Raw genomic sequence first — 24,721 nt, 5'->3', positions numbered from 1 at the left:
TTAATGTTTCACAACTAATTCATTCACACAAGGTGACTCAACAGTTTGAGGGATTGAAAAAGTATGACTAATTGCAGTAATTTTTTAAAAGTTTTATGATAAAACTTTTAATTCCGCCTCTGTGTTTTATTATATTTCTAGGGTTTTCATATAAACACATACAAATGAATTCAAGTCTCTTCAAATTATTTTTTTATTACAGTGGAATATTATTAGACGGAGAAATTTAGAACTGTTTTTGGAGAGCATGTCGTCAAGAATATTTAAAATAAAAAAAGTCTGGTTGAATCTTTCAGAGAAAATACACTTTTGATTTATAATTGCTGCGACTACAAATAAAAAAAAACAAAAAACCAAACATGAAAGTCAAAGTCAGGCGTGAAAGAAGATAGGAAGAAGCAAAAAGTAAAAATGTATGAATCCTGACTTAGTAAGAGTTACAGACTACTGAAAATGATTTAGATGTTTCTGCTGGATAATGATCAAAACATTTTGCCAAATCAATAAAGAAAACATTAAACGGACATAAAATCAATCTTCTGTAATGGTTCTGATCATGAAAACAAATAGTGCTGATGAGACTGAGTTCAAAACAAAACAAAAAAATTGTTCGTAGATTATTTCATAACGAGGCATTTTTCCCATTTTTAAGTGAATTTATCTGCCACTGGAACTATAACCTTGTAATTAATAAATTAATTAAGATGCTCCCGCATCTTACTGAAAAGTTACTTCTTGGTCAGTTTGGTCTTATTTTGAGGGAAGATATTCGCAGCAGAAACTAGAACAAACAAACTTGGTTGGATTTTGTATTTTTTTATCTGTAAATGAGGTGGCCAAACTTTTATAGGTATTTATTTTCCATTAGGATCCTTCTCTCTCACTCCGAAACACTCATTTTCTCTCACTTCCACCAATAACAAGGGTGACTCATCACCATGCAGCAAATATGCCAATAGTTTTCGTTACCAGCAGGGTGTGTAAATTCCACACCTGTCCCATCATCATCAGCCTCTCCCTCCTCCTTCCTCCCTCCTCCTCCTCTTTCTCTATGTGCTGTCTCTGTTTTCACACATCCTCCCTTCCTCACTTGCGCTCATGCTCACCTCACAGCGAGCAACTTGAGGAGAAGCTAAGAACATGCACAGCCAGCCAGAAGACCCAGAGGAAACAGTTTGGGCCCACTCTGCTTTTTTTTTTGTCCAGGTGAGCCGAGATTCTTTTAACAGGTGCCTTCGTGGTTGAAGATTTGTTTGTCTTTCTTATAATGCAGCAAATAAATCCCCGTTGGCATGAATAGGAACTTTTTCCTTCTCATTCGGGTTGTTTTTCTTTTGGAAATGTTTCTGTCAAAGTAGATTGCTTTTGTCTAAGCCTCTCTTTCTTTGTGTCTGTTTTTCGCTGAAAGAAACCATTAACCTGAACTGAACAAGTCTGGAGAGGCAGAACTAACTCACGTGTGAAGGTGATCGCGGGGCTTTTGTCACCCTGCTTATTTAAGATCAAGACGGATCATTACACTTTTTCTACACAGGAGAGGAAGAGGAGGAGAGGGCGTCGCGACAAAGGCTGCAGCTGCCTTTTCTTCTTCTTCTTTCAAAGAAGGGAGAAAAATGACATAATGGCATTCATGCTCAGGTAACTTCTGACACTGATACCCTTGAAACTAATCCAGCCTTTGAGGTTTATTTACAAGATTTGTGGGAATACGCACGCAGGAAAGTCCAAAACTATGAATTTACGCAAATTGCTAAACACTGTTTGTAAACCACTTTGGATGATTGATGAGACAAGAAGTGAAACGCTGGTATTTTAAGGTCTAAATTATCTCTCTTTACAACTTTACTGACTCCAGATCAATGCTTCGCAAACAGATTAGACAGTGGGGCTGATGTCAGCATGCCCCCATTTGGGTGGAATAACAATTTATTCTGAAAACTGAGCTTCGGGTCCTGAGGCTCAAACAAAATAAGAGGATCGAGTCCTGTTGCAGCTGGAGAATGGGGCCTGTAGCGGGAAAGAGAAAACAGATATTGGAGTTTGAATTCTATAATTACGCCATCTTGTCTTGAAATGTATGAGTTACGAGAAACTTATTTCAACCGCCAACGGACAAAGATTGGCTTTTAAATGATTCATTATCCTTCACCAGCCTTTAAAGAAAAAAAAAACAGCTTTCAGTAACAATGAAGTTGTTTAAATGTGGTAAAACTAAGTTTAATGATAACTTGCGTAAAACTTGAGATCTTTTTCTGCCCACAGTCATCAACATCTACAATAACTCTTGAATTAAAATGACTTACAACATTTAATTTCCACTTTGGATGAAGTATTTTTGAATTTAAAATAAAAAGAAGCACTTTTTAAATTATGTTTTCTTTTATTGAGGGAGAAAACCCATTCAAATTACTCTGTGAAAAAGTAACTGCTCTACATTGATAAATCATAAATTAACTGTGGTTAACCAAATTTCTTTTGGAAAGTTGATATTATTTTAACTGATCCTAACACAAGACTTTCGAAAAATCACATCAGACTGACATAGTGAGACCTGGTGGTGGCAGTATGATGATCTGGGACTGCAATATTACTTCAGGATTTAATGGATGAAACAATGAACTCTGTTCTTTTGTAGAAAATCCTGAAGTAAAATATCTCACCCTCAGTTTTATGACAAGACTGCAGAACAATGGTCTGATGCCAGCAAGTCTGAATGGATATAAAAAAATTGGTTTTGGATTGAAAATTATTCTTAGATAATGAGATTTTATTTCGTTCAGTTCCCCCTATATAAGACGTGCTAATTCCTTTCAGAATTAGCTATTTTAGGGGCTCTTGTCATTTTAAATTAAAATAAAGTCAACGTTTTCACTCGCATGTGAAAATGGCTCCAAACAGATGTGCAGTTATACAACCGTCTTTGAACACAGCAAAATACCTTTTCTGAATAGAAAGTCCATCGCCAAACAGTTTCTCTTTTCCAGCAGCAGTAAAACTCACTGAGCAAAAGTAATGGAACTCTCCTTGGGTTGCTAGGTAACGGAGCTGGGCTTGGCTGGGGTTGCTAGGTAACAGCGCAGCGCAATTAATTTTGACTTAAGAATCTTAACTTATTGTCAAAAAATGGCTGTTTTTTGTGTCTTAAATGCATAAGCTGTTTTTAGAAGCAGTTGAAACCCAAATGAAATCTATAGAATTTTGCATAATAGGTCCCCTAAAAAAAATGATGTGATTATTATAATGTTAATATTATTTCATCGCTGCTGCTCACAACTAAAGAGTTGTGAGTGTCTTTTCAGCTCAGCAATGATTGGTTACAATGGTAACATGACTTTGATTGACACTTTGACCCTCACTGGCTGCAATTTTTCAGTCTAATCTGCCTAGAATCGTGTGGCAGGTATTTGGATATTTGGAAAATATCCAAAATTGTAATTTTCAGGGATTTTGCAGGTTTTGTAAATGTTTGGAATATCCAACTGGATTAATAACCAGCCATTGAAGCGGCATTAGCAGCATAAATTAGGGAGTCATCTGCATAAAGGCTCACTTTGCTGTATACATTGTATTTACTGTAGCTTTATGGAAGTGATAACTTCTTCCAGTTTAACAATTATTTTCATGCAATTGTATAAACCTGCTGAAATTCACTATATCTCCAGGTTTTCAAGTCTATTTTGCAGTATAACCTTTAAAACACATATGTCAGAGTCAAGGCCCGCGGGCCACATCCGGCCCGCGAGAAGATTTTCTACGGCCCCTGGGATGATATTAGAACCGGCCCGCAGCAAGCCGGCACCCCGTCTGAAAAAATGCGAGATGCACCCCCCTCACAACGCGCCCCCCGGTCCGCTGCACTAGACCAAATGCGTCATTTAAAAAAAATCTCAATGAACATTCGATCAGTCCGGCCCTCGGCTTGTAGCTAAAATTTTTATTTGGCCCTCCGTCCATTTGACTTTGACACCCCTGCTTTAAAAGGACGAAGAGGACAAAACGTTCTTATTTTCTATTAAGAAACAAAAACTTTTATAAGAAAATGAAAGAAGGAAAAAGGATTTTTGGTTCTTTTATTTGAAATTAAACTGACTCATTTTTTGGCAAGCCACTTAACATATTACTAGCCAATAATGCATGTGGCCACTTTTATAGGCAAATAACTTCTGCTTTTCTGTACATCTAGAATCCCATTTGGATAAATAAGCATGAAAGCCAAAGATCTTATCCCTTTAACCAGATTGACTGTGATTACCTCATCAAGCAGATCTACTATCTCCAATTTAAAAGTTTAAAAGTTGCATGATGCATGTTTTCTTCTCTGTTTTACAGAAGGAGAAACAATTATTTATCCACAAACTGCACAACAACAAAACTGAAATTTTCTGAAGACGCAGAACTTAGCTCATCAGTGAGCATCGGTACAAACAGGATTTGTTCACAGTGGCTAAGTTCAGTGTCTGACATGAAAAAAATCATCTCCTGCATACCTGAAGATCCCAGCTGTCCATAAATCCCTAAGCTGAGGAGAGACGGACGGCCGTCATTAAAAAGCACCTGTACTGTAAAGAGAAGAGGAATGCTGTAAAAGTCTTTGCATGTCCAGGCAAATTATGTAGCAGGCGGCTTCTTCTGATTTATGAGGAGAAAAATATGAGGAATCAGGCAGTGATGGAGAGCAAAAGGTTAAATTAGGGTGATTCGTGAGAGATTGTTGCTTTTTTATCACACTAAAAATAATTTTAAATAGGTATAACTGACTCACTGTGTCGAATGTTAAGACAGAGATGATGTAAGCTAATAAAAAAAATTCAATTTTTGCAGAGTTTAAAATAGAGCAAGTGCTTGTTACTATCTGTGCTTTCAATTATTTTGGGAATTGGTGACACTGAGCTGCGTTTGGGTTGTTTACTGGTGTGCCTACTGAACTGGAATCAGTGTGTCTTTGCAGAACTGGCTCAGTCCAGCAGGAACAAGAGTGACACCTAATGACACCTCCATCAAAGCATCACCACTAACACACCAGAGACGACCACGAACATTTGTATTCATTTTAAAGAGTCGAAGATGACACAGTGAAATAAAGTGTTCACTCCTCTGCCCTAATTTGTCCTCCTGTGTGGGCGAATCTGGCTGCCTCTGCAGGTAGTCGTTATCATCGGCAGCTGATTTCTGCTGAGTAACACTTTGCATCGCCTCCCTTCATTCGTCATGCTATAATAAGCTGTCAGTGTGTCTGCAAGCGTCTTCGCCAAATTGGGATACAACAGCTCGACACCTCTGCAATCATTAAATACTCGAATGGATCTGCGCTGCATTAGCATAAGCAGAAGTGATGATCATAAGACGTGCTATTGATTTTAGACAACCTGGAGAGTTGAGGCCGCTGTGTGAACAATTACTCCTCACCTTGAGCCATGTTCCTGCGGATAACATCTGAAGACTCCTTCTGAAAGAAACACAAGCTCTTTACAGTGAAATGTTCATTAAAAATGTAATCAAATATGCAAGACTGGAATTGGCCTAAATTATTTTTGACTGTTTACAGACGAAGTTCATGTTGCAACACGCTCACTAGATAAAGAAAGTTTAAGTTAATTTGAAGAGTTTAACAATAGGAAATTGATAGAAAAATATTAATAAGAGATTAACAAGCTGCATTTCCAAATAAGGAAAATAAATTTGCTTAATGGAAACCTGCTAATTTCGAAAGTTCTTGCACTAAGACACGGTGGTTTCTTAAAATAGACGTATTTAGCAAAACTGCTTTTTTCAAATCACACGAGTCACATGATCAACAACCGGATGTTGCTACTGGGGAAAACGACAAAGAACATGATGACAGGAAGTAGTAGAATGATGGTTTGTGAACATTTAAGAAGGAATAAATAAATATTTGAACCCATATGTACTTTACAATGTTGATCCTGAGTGAATTAGAGAAAATCCAATAATAAATATAAACTTACGCACCCAGTTCTTGGTTTTAAAAATATCACTGAAGTTATGAGTGTGCAGTCACAAGCCTGAACAACTTGGAATTAACCAATGTCTAAAAAAGACACAGACACAATATGCAAATAATTTCCATGATGATGAATGGAAACGTCCCATTTAACTGTGGGGTTTGCAGCTATTATTGTAGTTAATGCAAAGACGTCCACCACAGATCATTACTGTATCATTACATCCTAAAATGACCGACTGATGAATACAGCGTTACAAAATGTGAACTGGCTGCACCACAAAAAACATTTGCATGATTCCATCACTCACATTACTCAAGCAAATTTTTGTCCATTTCATGTTACTAGAAATTTGCATGCAGACGCCTCTGTGGCACGTAAACCACCATGACCTTTAAAATAGAGTCAATTTGTACTGCGGAGGTAATGTTTTTGGGTTTTTCTCACATTTCCAAATTTGAAAAAAAAAAAGATGGCTGGTGACAACCCACAGTTAATTATCACACAGTGATTTTATGACCATTACTTATTATTGCAAACCCATTGCAAGCATCCATTGTTTATTGTTATGTTTGCAACTTTGGCATGAACAGATTAATTACATTTGACAGCATCATTAGTCATTGCTTAAACCGTTAAGCTAAAGTTACACAAAGTCACCCAAGCTTTAAAAAAAGAAACATTTGCATCTTAATTTCTTTGTACAGTTTCTTTATACAATAACTGTGGTGATTTGAGTTTTTCTGTGTGTTTATTTTGGTTTCTGTGTTCTGTGGAGTCTCTGTGTTGTCCTGTCTATCCCTTGATTAGTAACACCAGTTCCTTGTTTCTCCTGATTGTCTCCCTGTGTATATAAACCCACCTGTGTTGCTTGTTGGGTCCTTGTCTGGTCACCTCATTGTGTCAAGTCTGCTGTCAGATGTCAGATGTCAGACGTCTCCTTTGCCAGTTGCTACCAGTTTGTGCTCAAAACTGGTAGCAGTTTTGAGCACAAACTGGTAGCATTTTGTGCTGCCTGAATTTTGGACTTTGTATTTCTGGCAACTTCATTAAATTCATCATTCAGTCTTCATTTCAACCTGGGTCCACAGTGTCTTCCTCACCACCTTCACTGAATTTCATAACATTTGATTTTGATTTGATTTGATTTACAATGTATCCAGTTTGTTTTCTTAAATTCTTGTAACTAGAAGCTCAGACTTTGTTTCATCAACATAGAATTAAGTTTTTAGCACTTGGCACAACTACAATTTCCAAAAATACTTTTCACAATTGCCACTACGTCTTTTAGCATTAACTAAATAAAACAACAACCTGACTAATAAAAAGTGTCTAAAAATCAACTACTGTCTTTGTGGTAGGGAAAATATTTTATCCATCAAAGATGCTATAATGGCTTTTAGCTCCATCACTGAAACAGGAGATGAATGCAAAACAATGATGACTAATGACAGGGGTGATTTCAGTGCAAAATCATGAAAAACATCATGTAACTTCAACAGATTTACACATAGAATACATAAAAACTACTAAAAATGTTAACCAATCATTCACCTTTTACCCATCCATCTGTTTGTTTAGTTTAGTCTAACTTTTAAACTGCAGAACAAACTCACTCTTCCATCAAAAAAAGTTATTAATGTACTTTTAATAAGTCTTTGTATATGTTATTTATTTTTATTTCTTTGTTCAGTCTTTGTAAACATTATTTTTAGGTATGAATTTTATATTTTTATGTATTTAGGTATTTATTTATGTTTTTTTTGTTTGTTCAGTCTTTGTAGGAATTATTTTTATGCATGAATTTATTTATTTTTATGTAGTTATGTGTGTTCATTTGTTCTTGTAGTCGTTAAAAAGATGTTTGAGTTCCTGAGCTTTGACCTTGTTGTAATACCTCAAGGGCCCAGACGGGGGCGCGCTAAGCCCACCCCTCACCTGAACCAAACTGCACCAGGGACATTTATTATTTTGCCTCTGAGCTTCTATTTAATTATTTTTACGGTGATGGTGGCGGCCTCATTGCTTTTTTTCTGTATTTTTTCCTCATTTTTTAAGGTTGCGGTGTTTCCAGGTTCACTGAAGGGGAAAGTATCCTTTAATTCCCACCTCGTCAGCGGATGTATGCGCGCGTTTGTGTGTGTGCGTTGTGTGTGGAGAAATGTAGGAAGTAACGATAACTTTCCGCCAGACAACGAGAAGACGTAATCCCGCATTTTTCACGAGGAAAAGGGCATTTGCAGTAGGAAGTACGACCATAAAAATAGACTGAAACCTTCTTTTTCTAATCATTGGGAACTCTTTATTCGCTTTTCAGTCCTCATATTTCGGCCTGTTTTTTTTCTTTTCTTTTTTTATTTCAAGTGATGTTTTTCCCCTGACGTGTGACAGGAGTTAGCCAACGTCACACAGAAGTGCTTTATTTTTCTCCCCTGCCAGTGTGTTTTTCAGCTTTCAAAGATGGAATGAGACACTTTCCTTAAAGGTAAGACCTTTTGACATTCAGCGCCTCTTTGACACCTGTTAGTGTTAGGTGTTTGCCATGGACAGATGTCTGTTTATCGGGATTATGTTGATTATAGTAGGATTAATGGTTTCCCAGGAAAGCGTGCGGATACTGAAAGTATACAAAAAGTAAACAAAATGAATAAGGGCTTACAATAAACTCAAACTTTAATTGCTGTTTCTTAGTCTTCTTGAAAAATCTGTATTCTAACTTTTATTTGAACATATTTACCGATTTGGGAAAAAGAACCAGATGAAATATAGTAAGAAATGCATTTTTCTCTAAATAACAATGGAAGAATTACTGGCAGCCATAATAATCACATTAAAATAAACGTCACTCTTTGTTCCTTACCAATTAAAGTTGAGTAAAGTTTCTAGGAACTTCTAGCTAGTTGTAACCCGTCATTTTCTGTTTGCCTGGGGTTCAGTTATCTCGTGACACACGTATGCCTGCCGGTTGTTTGGGAGAAAAACTTTTTCTCCGTCACCTCTGCAAAATTTCACATGTGGAGTTGGATAAGATAATTAATCTGGGATTAGGTGATTTGGTTGGATTGAGGTTCTCAGCAACAGACACTGTTAGTTCAAAACAAACTATACAAGCACCTCAGACCTACAGTTAGGCATAGTGGAGGCTCCGTGATTCTGTGGGTCTGCTTGTCTTTCTAAGTTGCATACAATTAAAAATAAATAAAAACCTGGAAACGTGGCTTCTAATCAACATTCATGGTGGGTCAGGCCTTAAAAAACAAATGATAGATATATAGATTAGCCCCTTGTTAAGTATAGTGGAAGTTGTGTGATGCTGTGGGCCACTTTCATTCTAACCTTCCATATTGTTATGGAAACGTGGAAATCCATACACATTAAAAATGCAAACTCGAAGCAGGTCTTCAGTATTACATTAATAATCCAAATTGATGTTCAAAGTAGCAGATATGGTTCATCGGGCACAAAAAAAAAATACAAAAGTTAGTCTTTGTGTAGAGCCAGAAGAAAACTTCAGGGGTGAGCAAAAGTGAAGAGATTAGAAACCAAAGATCAAGAACTCTGGACTGTCTAGAGGAGCGGTTTTTTTGCAGAGTTTTTCTAGTAAAATTAGTCTTTATTCTACTAATATTATGACGTTATCCTCTTGGTTAAACTAAAATTCTCATAGCCAAACCCAAATACTCTGGCATACAACTCACTGAAATAAAGGCCACTTTTTGAAATCATTTTATGTCATTTGTAATTTCGTTTTTTGGAAAGAAAACAGGAAAAAAAAAGAGTTAAAATCAAACCCTTATATTTGTTTCTTACGCTTTAATAAGATCATTACGTTCTTGCAGCCTCGCTTTGAGAGCTTTTGCATCATCTGAGCAGAAATGTGTTTTATTTCATGATATCCTGCCACTGTTAGATCAAAAATTCAGCAGTGAAATTGACCTATGAAGCTTTTGTTGTCAAGTTCTTGTGAAGTGTTAAAGATCCTGGTTGGGTTGGATGAACTGAGGAAGGAGCCGTCCCACTGGTTCACATGGAAATGAGCTCCAGATAATTCATGCCATTTTCAGGAGTGCCTCTGTGTTATTACACAACCAGGAAATTTTATTGAATTAAATCTTGGCAAACTGGATTTGTGTAAAATCTGCCATTCGTGCCAGAACTGCCACTGGATGTTTCCACCAGTGATTTGGTTTAAAGCATTCACTTATTGTAAGTCACACTTTCTATAAAAGTCATTCAAGTGCGATCAAAGATTAATTAATTTATTTAAAGACTTCTTACATTTCTCTTCCAGAGTTGTAGATTCAGGCTGGGCAGTAAATAGATTTTATCGATTAATCAAACTTTTGGTTTTTGAAAGTTGCCCTTTTGTTTTTCACCAATGGACTTCTTGGGTTTCCGTAGTTCAGTGATGTCAGCAACACACCCAGCGTCGGCATGTCGCTTGGCAGGATTTTTATTTTTTTTTTACAGCTTCTGGTTATTCGGACTTTGAATTCAGGTCAACTCTGCAACAAAATATAACAGTCAGGCTAAATTTTTCTAAAATCTTAATCTTAGCTTAGTAAAGTAATATTAGGAAACAAAGTAATAATTTTATTAGAACTCTAACAAAAAATTATTTATCCAAATTTTTTCTTATTAAAACTACTTTTATTTTTATTTTAAGACATCTGTCTGGCAAATTTTTATCTATATGCTGCTAATATTATAATTGTATTCTCATAATTAAACTAACATTTTCGTACAACTCATAGCAGGAATGACTAAATTAACTGAAAAAAATTTTAATTTTGTTTTCTGAAAAGAAAACGATAAATCCGATCTGTATGAAACAATCTTATTTTTTAGCTAAATCGCTCATTTCTAATTTTATGTCATAATTTCTGTGCAAAATTAATGCAATAGCAATCAACGACGTATTTCCTTAAAGTTTTTTTATTTCATGCAAATGTTTTCTCACATACTCACATATTTGTATTGAGTATTGTGAGACATTTTTCTGCTAAGATTGCGTCTTTATTCTGTTGTGACTATTTTCTCCTAATTAAGCTAAAGTTTCTCTTAGCCAAAGCCAGATGCTCTATCATATAACTCACTGTAGGGATGACTGAAATTAAAAACACTTTTTGAAAACATTTTCTGTCATTTGTAATTTTATTCTCTGAAAAGAAAAAATCAGTTAATCTGATTTGGCAAGAACAGATGTAATTATATGTCTTGATTTCTATGCAAAATTATAGCAATAGCAATAAAAGTTTAGCATATTTTAATGTTTTTTCCAGATGTTTTCCAGAGGCGCTGATATTTTTGACTCCATCGAAATGTTTTCTCATATTTTTATTGATTAATTTTAATTAAAAACATTGTTTTATTGCCGCTGTGTGTGATTTTCTGCAGTACCTGGTGGGCTGTGAGTTATGCAGAAGCCCGTCTCTGGATCAGGATGAGCGCTACAGATGGAGCTGGGACCCCTGAGCACGACAAAGATGCCCGTGTGGTGCAGATCTACCCCAGTTGCACGGCCTTCCCATCTAAGCCAGAAGTTTTCTCTTAGGCCTGAAGCTTGATGCCTTACCTATAACTCACCGCAGGATGGAATGAAACCAAAATACTTTGAGAACATTTTCTGTCATTTGCACTCATCTTCTAAAGAAAATAATTTGATTGCGCTAACAGGATTAATTATATGTCTTGATTTCATGCACTATAGCAATAAAGTAGCTGTGCTTAGTACATTTTTGCTTCCCAGATGTTTCCAGAGGCGCTTTATTATTTTTGACTCACCAAATGCTTTCGCCATTTTATTGATTAATTTAATTTCAAACATTGTTTTATTGTCAAGGGGTGATTTTCAGGTACTGGTGGCTGTGAGTTGCAGAAGCCCACTTGACTGATGAGCTACAGATGGAGCTAACTCTGAGCACGGAGGAAGATGCCTGTGGTGCAGATTCACCTTCATGGCTGCCCTGAGACAGAAGCCACTGTCCCCTGCAAGCACATGACACTGGTGAAGACTCGAGGATCCACAACGCCAGGTCACGCCTGGACTTGACTCAAACCAGGAGCCACAGCCTGCCAAGGTGATGAGGCTGGCATGCAGGAGATTTTCACTGGATCGCATGGGGATCGCCCTGCAGGTCCCTGCTGGCTGGCCAGAGACACAGAATGGCAATTGAGTCAGGGCTACTACTTCATTCTACTAGGCAAAGAACAATGGATAATACCAAGAATATTTAAAGAGGAGTCTCCTGATTTATTCTCTTGGTACCCCCTGCCCAGACCGAGAGCATGTAAGGTTTTACGCTCAGCTTCCAATAACCACAAACTAATCTCCCACATTCAGCAACATTTCACGTTCAATCCCAACAGGTTTTCACTTTATTACAGTCCCAAAGTATCGCAGAAGCTTGCATAATAGTCTCGTTGGGCACCTGGATTGTGATATATTCGCCATCGCTTTGACGCGGATGCTTCAGAACCATGACCGGCAGGTAAATAGTGCATTCTGATATCTGGAGAGAGCGGATCGGGGAAGACTGAGATAGCAGTTACCCTATTCCACTGCCTGACCACTCAACCCGGACGACTCGGACTGGAGCGAAAGCACTGGGGCCGTACGTTCTAGAGGTAGGATACGTTTTTCAGGTTGGCGTATAAATCAATCTTATCATTTAATTGAATGTTTGAAGCCCCCAACAGCTGAAAACAAAGTAATTTTTTTCATTTTGATTGATACATATCTTATACATTACAGGCTTCATTTATTTGGATTTTGAGGTCAACTCTGCAAGAAAATCTATTTTTTAATAAGATGGTGTCAGCCTACTCAGGGATCAAGAAAGGCCTGAATTTAACTTTTTTTTACGAGTCACGCACTGGAATTCAATAGCAACCCTAAGAAGCACCAAAATGGATTTCAAACCTTCTTCATTGCATTGTTTTTTCTAGCCCAGGCACGAAGTTGTTGGTATTATTGAGTGCATCTGACTCATTTCTTGCCTTTCTCTGCTAATAAATACAACATTTTTCTGAGACATGCTGGGCAGTTAACAGAGGAAATAATCATGTCTATTTTTACTCTCAAACATATTTTATAAAGAGTAAAAACAGAGTGGCGATCATTTAATTTTTTCCATGCTGTATAGTCACAGTAAACTATAATAAAAGTCAGGTTTGGGATATGAGCCTGTAGCCACCAGGCTTTACTTAAGCCTCTACCCAGGCTTAGCATTGCTGAATTATTTAATCATATAAATGTTTCTGTACCACATTATGCTGGTGTTCTTACAGGCTAGTCTTCCAGTCTTTCAATAACACCTAATTATCAAGTGATATTTTAAAATTTCCTGTCAACTTTATAGATTTTTTTAACTCAAAAACACGGCAGACCTCTGGATGAATCTCACCACCAGGCTTAGCGAGATTTCTGGGGGAAACCTTGAAAGTCATTTGACAAAATCAAAGTAATACGACAATAAAGTTCTTATATTATCAGAATAAAATGGTAATATTAGAAGAATGAGGTAGAACTCCAACCCCAAAAATGTAAAAAATTTAATTATCCAAGCTTTTTTCTCATTGGCCAGCTAAGTTTAATAAATCTTCTGGTAGGGACCAGACTATTCTGGCTAATATATATATTACAGTCAATATTAAAGGAGAATATTATAGTAATGTTAATCAAGCTTTTTTTATGTCCATCATGAGCAAATTTCTTTGGTACATTTCTGTTGCCATACAGGTCTTACATTTAATTCATAACAGTTTTAAAGAGTCTTATATTTGTGTTGGTGAAACCTGCAGAAATAATTTCACCTTTTAGCACTAAAATAAAGTGGGTGATTAGACATTAGAAAAACAAGCATAAGAATAAGCAATATAATCAGAATGAGCTTTAACTGACTAAAAAAGACAAGATTAACAATAAGATGGCCATTAGTTTGTTAGTTAATAATGTTTGTGATGAGTTTTATCATAAAAAATTGCTGTTATTTTGTGTGTTTGCGGTTCAGTTTGTGGGTTTGGTTCTGATTCAGATGGAAACTTGAGAAATTTTTTCATTTCTGTATCAGCAAATCACCACTTAAATCCTTTAGTGACAAATTGTGCTAATGTTTGCGTAAAAGTAGCCAGATCTGTTCTTATTTTGTAAACTGCTTCAGATATTTTAATCTGGCTTAATGACACATGAATCAGATCAGCTGAACATTTGTTCCTGTCTTTGTCAATACGCATACTCCGAAAAAACAAACGAGCTGTTGACTTCCATGGTAAACATTTTCTGGTTGCAGCTCTGTTAAGATTTTATCACAGCTCTTGCAGGGAGAGGAACTTGTTGAAATGTTAGAGGCATTTGTAGCTTTCATTCCCACAGAACTAAGAACAAGGTCAGAGTAAATCAGAAAACAAACTTTTGCTTCTGCTGCAAGTTACAGTGAGAAATAATGAAGTTAAGTTTTCTTTTTGGATTCATATCTTTAAAGTCAAGCCTGCAGAGTGTGACTCACTGTGGTGCGACTTTGCTTATCAGCAAATCACCTTGTGGCTCTTTTTTTGTCTGCTTTGCACTATCAGTTGAGATATGCCTGTACTCGTCTTGTTTTGAAAACTTGCTATTTGAGTCTTGAAACAGAAACTTGGAGATCTATAATGTGGCCCTCACCTGTTTAATGATATCATTAGTGAATTGTCTGTTTACCACAGATTTATGGGAAATGCAACAAGCTGGTAAATAAATGAGGCAAATCTGTTCATTTGAAATATTCTGTGAAAAAGTCTTAAACCATCTCTCAGCAGTCACATCTGCTGGGTTTCCTGGTCATCATGATTCTTTTTGTCCATTAAAGGCCTTCAGTTTGACTTCATTTACTGGTTTGATCATTTCTAAAAGCTTGGTTGCACTTCATTTTATTTAGAGGAAGTAATAGGCGTGTCAGATTTTTAAGATTTGTATGTGTAAAACTTTCATTTTTACTTTTAACTCCATTTTTAAAATATGCATGGTAGACTTTCACTGGTAGACAACAGTGAAGTTTGTGGCTGTAAAATGACGAGATGTGAAAAGGTTCAAAGGTTGTAAATGTCTTTTTTTTCTAGATACTGCAATCATAAACCATCAACTTAAAAAGAAAGTAGGTCAACAAGCAGAAGCCATTCCCCTGAAAAAGCGTTTTCTGGGTAATTTACTATCTACAGATTTCTGGTTACTTGAGTTTTCTGTGAAGACATTTTGCTGGAAATGTCTCCTGGCCCCAAAGTTGTTTGGTATCGACTCTCCAAAATGTCCCTTCAGGTTAGGCTGCTATCTGTACCAATTCAATGGTGGATAAATCTAAGTTGTGCTACTTTATCTTTGTCAATGAGTAACTCGTTCAAATTTCTCACACACTTTGGCTCCAAAGCTTCTGTTTCGGTCACCTATTTGCTCTGACAACTGATTTAGAGCTGGTGCCAAACAGATCCGAAAGGAAATACTTGCATTCTTAAATGGCATACATGACGAAATGTGACTTTATTTTGGTTTAATTGAAGGAAAAACAAATTTCTTAGTGACGCTTGTGGCCTGAGAATGGATCCACATGTTGAAAGTGAGGCATTAGTTGGTTTCACTTCATTTAAACTGTGGTATTGGGGAACAAACTAGCGGAGTTGCTGTAGTAACAGTTTCATTCATGTTGCTGCTTTTGACTCTTCACTTTTTTGTTCCAGTAGTAGGTGTGGAAATACCAGAAATTCACCCCCTCAGATTTTTGTGCTTTATCGTTCCATCTAAACACATCCCATAGAAAAGGCTGATATGGTAACAGATTGCACACTTCCTCCTTCCCAGAGCGCCCAGCTATTCTTTACATGGTGACAAAAGATGGATTCTCTCTCCAAAAACAAGTTCTGCATGATTCGACTTGGAAAAACCCACCGTTTAAGATTTGTTTCAGTCGCTCACAGCTCTTCTCCTTAAAGCTTAGAGAGATTAGTTCAGCTTTAAACATGTTTAATGAGTGAAAAGTAATCTCTGAGATGATTGTTTTTCATAAAAATTGTAACAGTGCAATGCTTCTGCATTCTTGCTCCTTTTTTAACATCTTGGGATTTCCTTTCCATGTATGAGTCAGTCTACAGAACCAGTTCCCATTTGTCTGAAACCTTCACTTCATACTTTCTTGTTGTTGTTTCCATGTTATCTTGCTATCACTCTCTTTTTTATCTTCATGTTGATGGATATCTGCCGCTCTTTCCCACCTTTTCTCCCCAATGAAAACGTTATTAATCGATAACTAAGTTGATTTTCTACCTGGACTAAACAAAGCGTGTGTTTATATGTGTTAACTGGGTGAATTTATGCTTTACTTTTGCGTTTGTGAAGCTTTGCAGAGGGATTTTGCAGGGCGTTGTCTTTGAGGGAACACCAGAGCGAGAAGAGAAACAGAAACCTGTTTGAACAGGCCTAGCCAGGTCCGCTGGCAAACCCATATAATCAAGAATAAATCAACTCCCTTCTCTCTTCGTACTTTTTTAAAGACTGTCCAGCTCTTGCTTTTGTCAAACAGTTCTTAAATCAACCAGATTGAGATTGTAGATTATTAATAATGGGATTTTTCCAACAGATTTCTGCACCATACTAATTAATCTCGTTTGGGAAACAGAAAAATCATATTTCATCAACAGCAGAGTCAGATTTTAAAACGGTTTTTGGTTCAGCAGCACAGTAAATACTTCAGTGGGTCTTCTCCTGCTGCTGCTGCAGTTTTTGTTAGAAAAAATGTAGATTACCATCCATTTAGGGTCCCTGCGCCATTAATGTAATTAGTGATATTTGTTTTTTAATGCAGTAGAAAATGAGTTTTTAAGGGCATTAATATACAAAAGTAAACCTAGCTGAATTTTTTTGCAAACGCAGCAGATGTGCCCAGATGCAACTTTTTAATTAAAATTAATTGAAATTATAAATTACAATTTTTTTTTCCAGTAGCTGGCAGATTACTACCTATGTAGTTATGTTGAATTAAAGGCAGAAACACCATTTCTTCAAATATTTGTGTAATTGCAAGTCAAATTGTCATCACAACCCTCTCTACCGTTGTCACATTTGTTCCTAATATCACACAGCCTTATGTCAGTTCAAGGTTCTACTATTTTTTTCTCAACCGTTCTACTTTTAAGGGACGGCTGTACCAGAATATATTGATAAAACCCATTAACAAACCATTAAAATATTAATAAATGGCTGCCTCTGCTTTAAATAAGTACTTCTTAAAATTAAATAATACTGAACATGTCAGGATCTGGTCCTCTTCTGTGTTTATTTTGAGTTTCTGTGTCTCTGTGTTGTCCTGTCGCCCCTTGATTGTTCCCAGGTGTTTCTTGTCTCCTTGATTACCCTCTGTGTATTTAACCCCACCTGTGTTCTTTGTTCCTCGCCGTGTTTGTCCAGTTATCAGTTGTCATGTTTTGAGAGCTTTTGCATCTGCTCTTTGTGCTGTCTGGACTTTGTGTTTTTGGATTTTCTGGACTTTCTATCATCATTAAATCATTATTCAGTCATCCTACCTGGGTCTCAGCATCTGCCTCCACCTCCACTCCCACAACTCATGACAGAACATCTTGTCACATTGATCATTCTCCAGGATTTTACAATTGTTTCTGATTCTTTGCAATCAAAATCACTGATTTTGTGAAGCCGATTAAAAAATTATTGCAAGGTTTGACGTTAAATGTGCCTTTTAGTTACTCTTCACATCAACTATGGAATATAATTTGACATTAAGTAAGGCTGAGGCAGCAGAGTAGAAAAAATAAGCAGTACTGCCACCTGCAGGTGGAAGATGGCATCACTTAAACTCAATAGAGTTCAACATTTTGGCTGAAAATTTCCAATAAATTCAGCATTAGTGAGAAAAAATGTGGGAATCTGTTGATTTTTGCATGAATTTTCAACTATTTGAAAAACTGATGGCAACATAAAAAGCAACGGTGGGCCAGATTTAGCCCCCAGACCTTGAGTTTACCCCATTATCTGTTTCCCAATCTTTCACACTTATTTAAATTACATCATAAATGCACGAGAAGAATCCCCTTGGTTGTATTTACATTTGTGCTCTGGGTGGGAACATTTCCATGATTTAACGCTGTGATCATCGCTGTGATCTGTCTTGTTAGAACAGAAACTTTGAAGCGCTGGAAAGAAGGTCAGCAGTCCTTACTGAGACTGATGTGAACACAGTTTGGGTTTATGTTTGAAGATCACATCTTAGAAAGAAAGAAAAAAAAAAGTGTTACAGCAGCTAATATTTGCTTTATTAATTTTATTGTTTAGTTTTGTTTGTGGGGTCAGTTTTGTATTCATACCTCTTGAAGGTTGCCAGATTATACAACCCAACCAGAAAGCTGAAAGTTGTTTAATCGAGATTGAAAGTGATGCATAAATGTGAAATTGAGCCAAAATGATGATAAAGTTGTTGTTGTAATGAGACTAAATAAGAAAAAGTCAGACTAAGCTTTTTAGAAAACAAAGCACTGATCTTGTATGGAGTAAAACCATTTGTGAGGGAAATAAAAGTATAACATAGAAAAGATTTCAGTTTTGAAATGAGTGAAAAACAAAGTTTGCTGTTTTATCAGTTTTACTTAACAGGAAATGATCAAATTAATGTGTTCTTGCCAAGTTTTTTTGTTGTTGCTTTAGATTTGCCACAAATGTACTAAAACACACCACAGATTTTTGTCATCATCTAAAAAAAAATCTTAAACAAAGTACAGCTTTACTTATTCTAAAAGTAATAGTCTGATGCTGCTATTCAAGTATAATCTACTCATCATCACCAAGTGTGATCACCTCTGTGACAGTTGAGTTTTATCAAAGCACACAGAGAAACCAAGAGTTTAATTAATAGTTACAAGTCAATCATTCAACACTGGAAAATATTTTTTACAATAGAAAAGCATTTAAGACCATTTTTAATCTTTCCAGCAGCTGACAATTAAACAAACTCATCCTAAAAGCTTCACTCCTCAGCTGGCATTTAAAAATTATTTGGGTTTGTTGTGCAGCTATTCAGTCAGTAATGAATTTCTCTTTATAAGAGTTTTCTAGAGTCAAACGTGGGCATATATGACTGACGGCAGCAAACCTACAAAAGAAAAACAATCAATTTAGATTCATTTAACAGGTTTAACTGAGCACAGGCCCTACAGGACCCACATTTTCCACCTGTTAAGCTATTAAAACACAGGGTGTGGTTAATTTTGTATACAGAAAACCATTTTTTTTTTTTGGTTTTCTGTTTAATTATCACAATGTCAACAGTTTGTAAAAATATAACCTGGTTGCAATTGAAACGCTTGTGCTGCCATCCATACAAATGCAAATTTTAACTCACATGCAGCAAACATTTACCATGTTTATGTACATGAAAGGTTCTTAAGCTACTTTCTGTTTATTTTAAGCTGTGTTTTATGTGTTTCTGCAGGCATTTGGCAATGCAAAGACAGCAGAAAATAACAACTCCAGCCGCTTTGGGAAATTCATCCAGCTCATCTACCTGGAAAGTGGCGTCCTCAGAGGGTAAAACATCATTATAAACACTGCAAAAATACAAAATCCTGCTAAATATTTTGGTCCAGTTTCCTGTGCAAATGTCTTAGTACAAGTAACTAATCTTGCTGAAAAATTAGTTTTGTCTTACTTCACGTGTACCAAGATATTTACACTAGAAACTAGACCAGTTTTTGCAGTGAAGATGGTGGATTTTACATCATTTCTCAGTGGATGGCTTTTATTTATTTCTCTTTTTGTTCATAATTTACAGAGCATTTGTTGAGAAGTTTCTGCTGGAAAAGAACCGCCTGGTGTCTAGAGCTAAAAATGAAAGGTATAAAATATTAAATCTTGAAATAATCAACTCAGATTATGATAGGTGATAGATTTCTTGTCATATCTGTGTAAAATTAATATCTAAATGAAGACACTACGTTTACTATTAATGTAAATGATGAAAGTTAAATGATTTTTGCGGCGCCTGATCCTCAGGAACTTCCATGTTTTCTACTGTTTGCTGATGGGCACGTCTAAAGACGAGCGGGAAGAATTTCATCTACTGAAGCCGCAGGATTATGTTTACCTCAACCAGGTACCTTTGACCCACAGGTTTAATGCTGCAGAGAAAGAGGAAGTGACGAGCTAACATAGGACACATTGATGAAGCCTCTGCTCTGACTGGACCGGACCACTTGGCTATTAAATCTCTCATCAGCATGATGACTTAAAAACTAAAATCGAAACATAATTAAACTCAGTCTACAAGACTTTCCTCTTCTGTTGTAGATGAAGGATTTAGCTTAACACATTTCTGAAAGTCTTAAAACTTGTGTTCCTCTTTCATAAAGTGAATTGCGAAAATATTTATTTTTGTTGAGGAATTTCACAGCCACTAAAATCTATGCACTTTGTTTGTATATGTGATAAATAAACACTAAATGATGCATAAGTATCAAATGGAAGCAATTCATACGTGATTTTAAATTGTTTTCATTTTTGTTTGCAAATAAAAATTTGAAAAGTGTAGCATTCATTTATAAATAGATAGATAGATAGATAGATACTAGGCTGTATCTATCTATCAGCTAAAAACGTGTTTTATATTCCTAAGACTGATAATAACTATTCATAAAACCTTATTTATTAACAATACATCTTAACATGACTGGTATAAAATGTTGCCTTGTTTGTAGGTTTAATAAAGTTGCTGGTTGAATCTTCTTCCTCTTTTTTTTCATTTAAAAGTTTAAAGTAAGTTCCTTTAAAAGTTTAAAAATATCTGATAATTTTTCAAAAATACTAATAAGATTATTTTATCTTCAACTGAAACCTTTTAAGGGCTGCACAGTGGCGCAGTTGGTAGAGCTGTTGCCTTGCAGCAAGAAGGTCCCGGGTTCGATTCCCGGCCCGGGGTCTTTCTGCATGGAGTTTGCATGTTCTCCCTGTGCATGCGTGGGTTCTCTCCGGGTTCTCCGGCTTCCTCCCACAGTCCAAAAACATGACTGTCAGGTTAATTGGTTTCTCTAAATTCTCCCTAGGTGTGAGTGTGTGTGTGAATGTTTGTTTGTCTTGTATGTCTTTGTGTTGCCCTGCTGCGACAGACTGGCAACCTGTCCAGGGTGAACCTGCCTCTCGCCCGGGACGCAGCTGGAGATAGGCACCAGCAACCCTCCCGACCCCATTTAGGGAAGAAGGGTGTAAAGAAAATGGATGGATGGATGAAACCTTTTAGGAAGAAAAAGTTTATTTAGTTAAATATTTTCCTCCAGATTTCTATATTTAAGTGTAACAAATTCTTGGTCCTCAGTTATGTCTGTAATAAATAGAAATAAACAAAAACAAACAATTTCACCTTATTTCATTTTACTTTTATATGTACTAGCATTCCTGGGAATTTCCCAGTAAATGCTGAACCATTACTGATAGAGTTTGCACTGGTTAAATGGATGAACTATGAACAAACAACATTGTTTCTGATTTTTTTTTTTTTTTCTGCACTTTTTCTGCAGGGGGAATTTAACTTAAATGAGGAGGACGATCCAAAACAGGAATACAAAAGACTTCAGCAAGCTATGGAGATGGTTGGGTTTTTGACCGCCACTAAAAAACGGTAAATGTGGTTATAATCACATTACATATCTGAAATGCCAGAAGCTTTAGCAAAGCTTCCCACAGTTCTGACTAAAAAACCTATCAAGATGAGATGAAACGCTTCAAATTTCATTTTTAAAGTCGTCTTTGAAAACAACAATGATTTTCTTTAGTGTTTTTTGAAGAAAACCTATGGTAGTTGAAAGCTCAATTGATTACTTTCCAACATAATTCATAATAAAATGTAGAAAAATGCATTGATTTTTGCAGTAGCACTAAACATATGCTGTTTCATACTTTTCTCAGCTCTCTATTAAAGTGTACACCTGTTTGCCAAGCGAAGTGTGATTGAAACTAAACTCTATCGAGTAGTTTCTGCTTTCTATACTGGTGTCAGTTACATGTCTAAACCTGTTGCTGTCGAGTGCCAGAGAAATGCAGCACATATTCCAGCCAGCGCCCCAGAATGCCTCAGGACACAACATGCATCAGCTGCATAGTTTGTTACGTGTTCAGGTTTGATTTCCTGGTGAATATTCACACACAGCAACATGGAGGTGGAAGATTAAACATTCAAGTTTTTATTAATCAGAACTGGTTATGTGTTCCCTAATAGATGTTGTGCATATATTAGGTTTGAATAATGCATTTAACATTTTTTTTTTAATCCTTATTATTTGGGTAAGGTCAGATAACATCAATGTCAAATCTATTAATAGAGCACTTAAAAAAACAATAATAAAATAAGTTTATGAAAAGAGAAAGATGAAAAATAATAATAAAACAAAAATAAATAAATAAGCATAGTTACAGATTGCTCTGAGTTTTCACACCACTAGAGGCCATCATAGTTCCTACTCGACTGAAAAGATGATTCCTGCTGTAAGTTTGGAGATTTGTACTTAAATAAACTGATGTTTTATGAACTAAATAGTTCTTAAATAGTTAATTGTTAATCAATTACACCTTACACCTTGATAAGGACAACCGACCCATACACAGCTGACAGTCATTCAACATGTTTGTGTTATTTCCACTCTAAAATTACTTAAAATCTTGTTTTTCTGTTTTTGCTTTGCAGCATTTTATCTGTGGTTTCTGCCGTCCTGCTCTTGGGAAACGTGACGTACAACCAGTCAAAGGATACTGATGTCCTGGAGGCTGGACCTGCAGAGGTTTTATCTTCACTCTCACAGCTGCTTATGGTAATACTGATCAATAATATTCAGGAGGTATAGTGGGGTAGCAGACACAGAAAGGGAGCTTGACCTATTTTTTTTTTATCAAGTTTGTTCATAATTATTTGACCACTTCAAACCCCAGGAAGATCAGATGAAAAAATACACAAATAAAAATAATCTACTCTTTATTCTCTCTACTGGAACAAGATGGGCATTTTCCCATTCATCTCAGTAGTTAAAATTTTTCCCTCCATCCCAGTAGTTAACATTCAGGGGAGAAACACATCAGAAGTGATGACTATAGTTGATAAAAGTGACAGAAAACGATTTTTCACTAAACGCTCATCGGTTCTTCATGTTTGGACTCGGGTTGGGTATTTATCATCTATTGGGAATAATTTCTTATAAGATTTTTCATTTATTGTCATCTCAATAAATTTCAATTAATGGTGAAGAACTAATATTATTATTAGAAATCCTATATTTTTTTATTTTTGCCACCATTCGGTCCATGAGAGCATCAGTAAATATCAGTAAATTAGAAACGTTGTGCAGTTTAGTGATATACATCACACTTCTTTTAGTAAGTGACTTTTAGTCCCAATGAAATGGGATTCTTTAGAATGTTTCAGTATTCGCGTTTGCGTATGAATTTGGTGTCAAAATAAGTAATTAATAGTTTATAATCATATTTTTTTTATCATCACAACAGTACCGCAAAACATATAGTGATAAAATTTGTGAAGTTTGGACCCACTTGGTCTGAAACAGAGTAGCGGCAGGTTAACATTGCACTGACAGAGCAAAACTGTTTAATTTTTATAAATTTGACATTTAGAAATAAGATAAGCTAATCTGTGTTATCTCTGTTTTGTTTTATCTGCAGGTGAAACAGGAGCAGCTGGTGACGACTTTAACCAAGAAGAAGGTAGTGACTGCAACCTCCACTGTGGTTTCATCCTACACACTACAAGAGGTAAATCCTTTATTACCTGTAATTAAACTATTATGTCCAATTGTCAATTCGGTTTTATGGTGTTGCCATACGTTTAATTTTCCTTGTTTCATTTCTAGGCCATGTCAGCTCGTGACTCCATGGCGAAGAGTTTATACAGCGCTCTGTTTGACTGGATCATCCTCCACATTAACCACGCAATGATCAACAGACGGGACATGGAGGAGTCCGTCTCTGTGAGTCAAAAAAGTTAAATCTTGTTCTATAGCTCGCTGATCTTTCAGTAAATGTTTGTAGATGATCTGAATATTATCAAAACGATCTAATATTCTGTTATTTTAAGAGCTTCTGTTCTGTTTTTAGTGTTTGTCCATTGGTGTCCTGGACATGTTTGGGTTTGAAAACCTCCAGAGGAACAGTTTTGAGCAGCTGTGCATCAACTACGCCAGCGAGAAGCAGCAGTTTTACATCAACCAGAACATCTTTAAGTTTGAGCAGGTTGGTCTTTGTTTTCCTATTATTATTTTTATATCAACACAATATACCATTCACGTTTCTCCTGCTTCTGCAGTTACATTTTTTTTTAAGTTGATTTAAGTTAATTTTGTGGGAGGTTTGTGATTATTTGTTTGCCATTTTATTAACTTTTAGGAGGTCTATGTGTCAGAAGGCATAACCTGGGAAAACCTCAACTTTACTGACAACAGCGACTGCATCCAGCTGATCAGTGACACATCAATAGGGCTCCTCCACTTATTGAACAAGGAGAGCAAGTAGGTGAAATTTTACATTAGAAACCACTATTTAACAAATTGGAAATGGGGAAAAATAGGCTTTGGTGGAATAAAATGTTGAAATGTGAAGGGATTTGCTCATAGACATCAACCTCTGTTAGTTTTGAAAATTAGATGGAAAAAAAAGCAGCTGCGTTACATATGAAGCAGTGCTGTGCATGTAAAACATGGTGTTGTTTTTGTGTTTAAATGTATAAAATACA

At 36.2% G+C, this 24,721-nt stretch overlaps 1 protein-coding gene across 1 annotated transcript in view; it reads left to right on the top strand.

The window, feature by feature from the left end:
* Positions 1-11,895: 11,895 nt before the first annotated feature.
* myo9b (myosin IXb) overlaps positions 11,896-24,721 on the top strand; it is a 33,835-nt gene continuing 21,009 nt past the window's right edge. The window contains exons 1-11 of the mRNA XM_044134661.1: positions 11,896-11,998; positions 12,333-12,454; positions 19,430-19,524; positions 19,769-19,831; positions 19,990-20,089; positions 21,507-21,607; positions 22,670-22,793; positions 23,656-23,745; positions 23,844-23,960; positions 24,088-24,222; positions 24,376-24,497. Of these exons, the coding sequence (XP_043990596.1) occupies positions 11,896-11,998; positions 12,333-12,454; positions 19,430-19,524; positions 19,769-19,831; positions 19,990-20,089; positions 21,507-21,607; positions 22,670-22,793; positions 23,656-23,745; positions 23,844-23,960; positions 24,088-24,222; positions 24,376-24,497 (1,172 nt within the window). The remainder of the gene's footprint in view (positions 11,999-12,332; positions 12,455-19,429; positions 19,525-19,768; positions 19,832-19,989; positions 20,090-21,506; positions 21,608-22,669; positions 22,794-23,655; positions 23,746-23,843; positions 23,961-24,087; positions 24,223-24,375; positions 24,498-24,721) is intronic.

Source organism: Gambusia affinis, linkage group LG12 (assembly GCF_019740435.1).
Source record: "Gambusia affinis linkage group LG12, SWU_Gaff_1.0, whole genome shotgun sequence".
NCBI lineage: Eukaryota > Metazoa > Chordata > Actinopteri > Cyprinodontiformes > Poeciliidae > Gambusia > Gambusia affinis.
The sequence above is the reverse complement of the archived record's forward strand: the minus strand, read 5'-3'. Positions and strand labels throughout refer to the sequence as shown.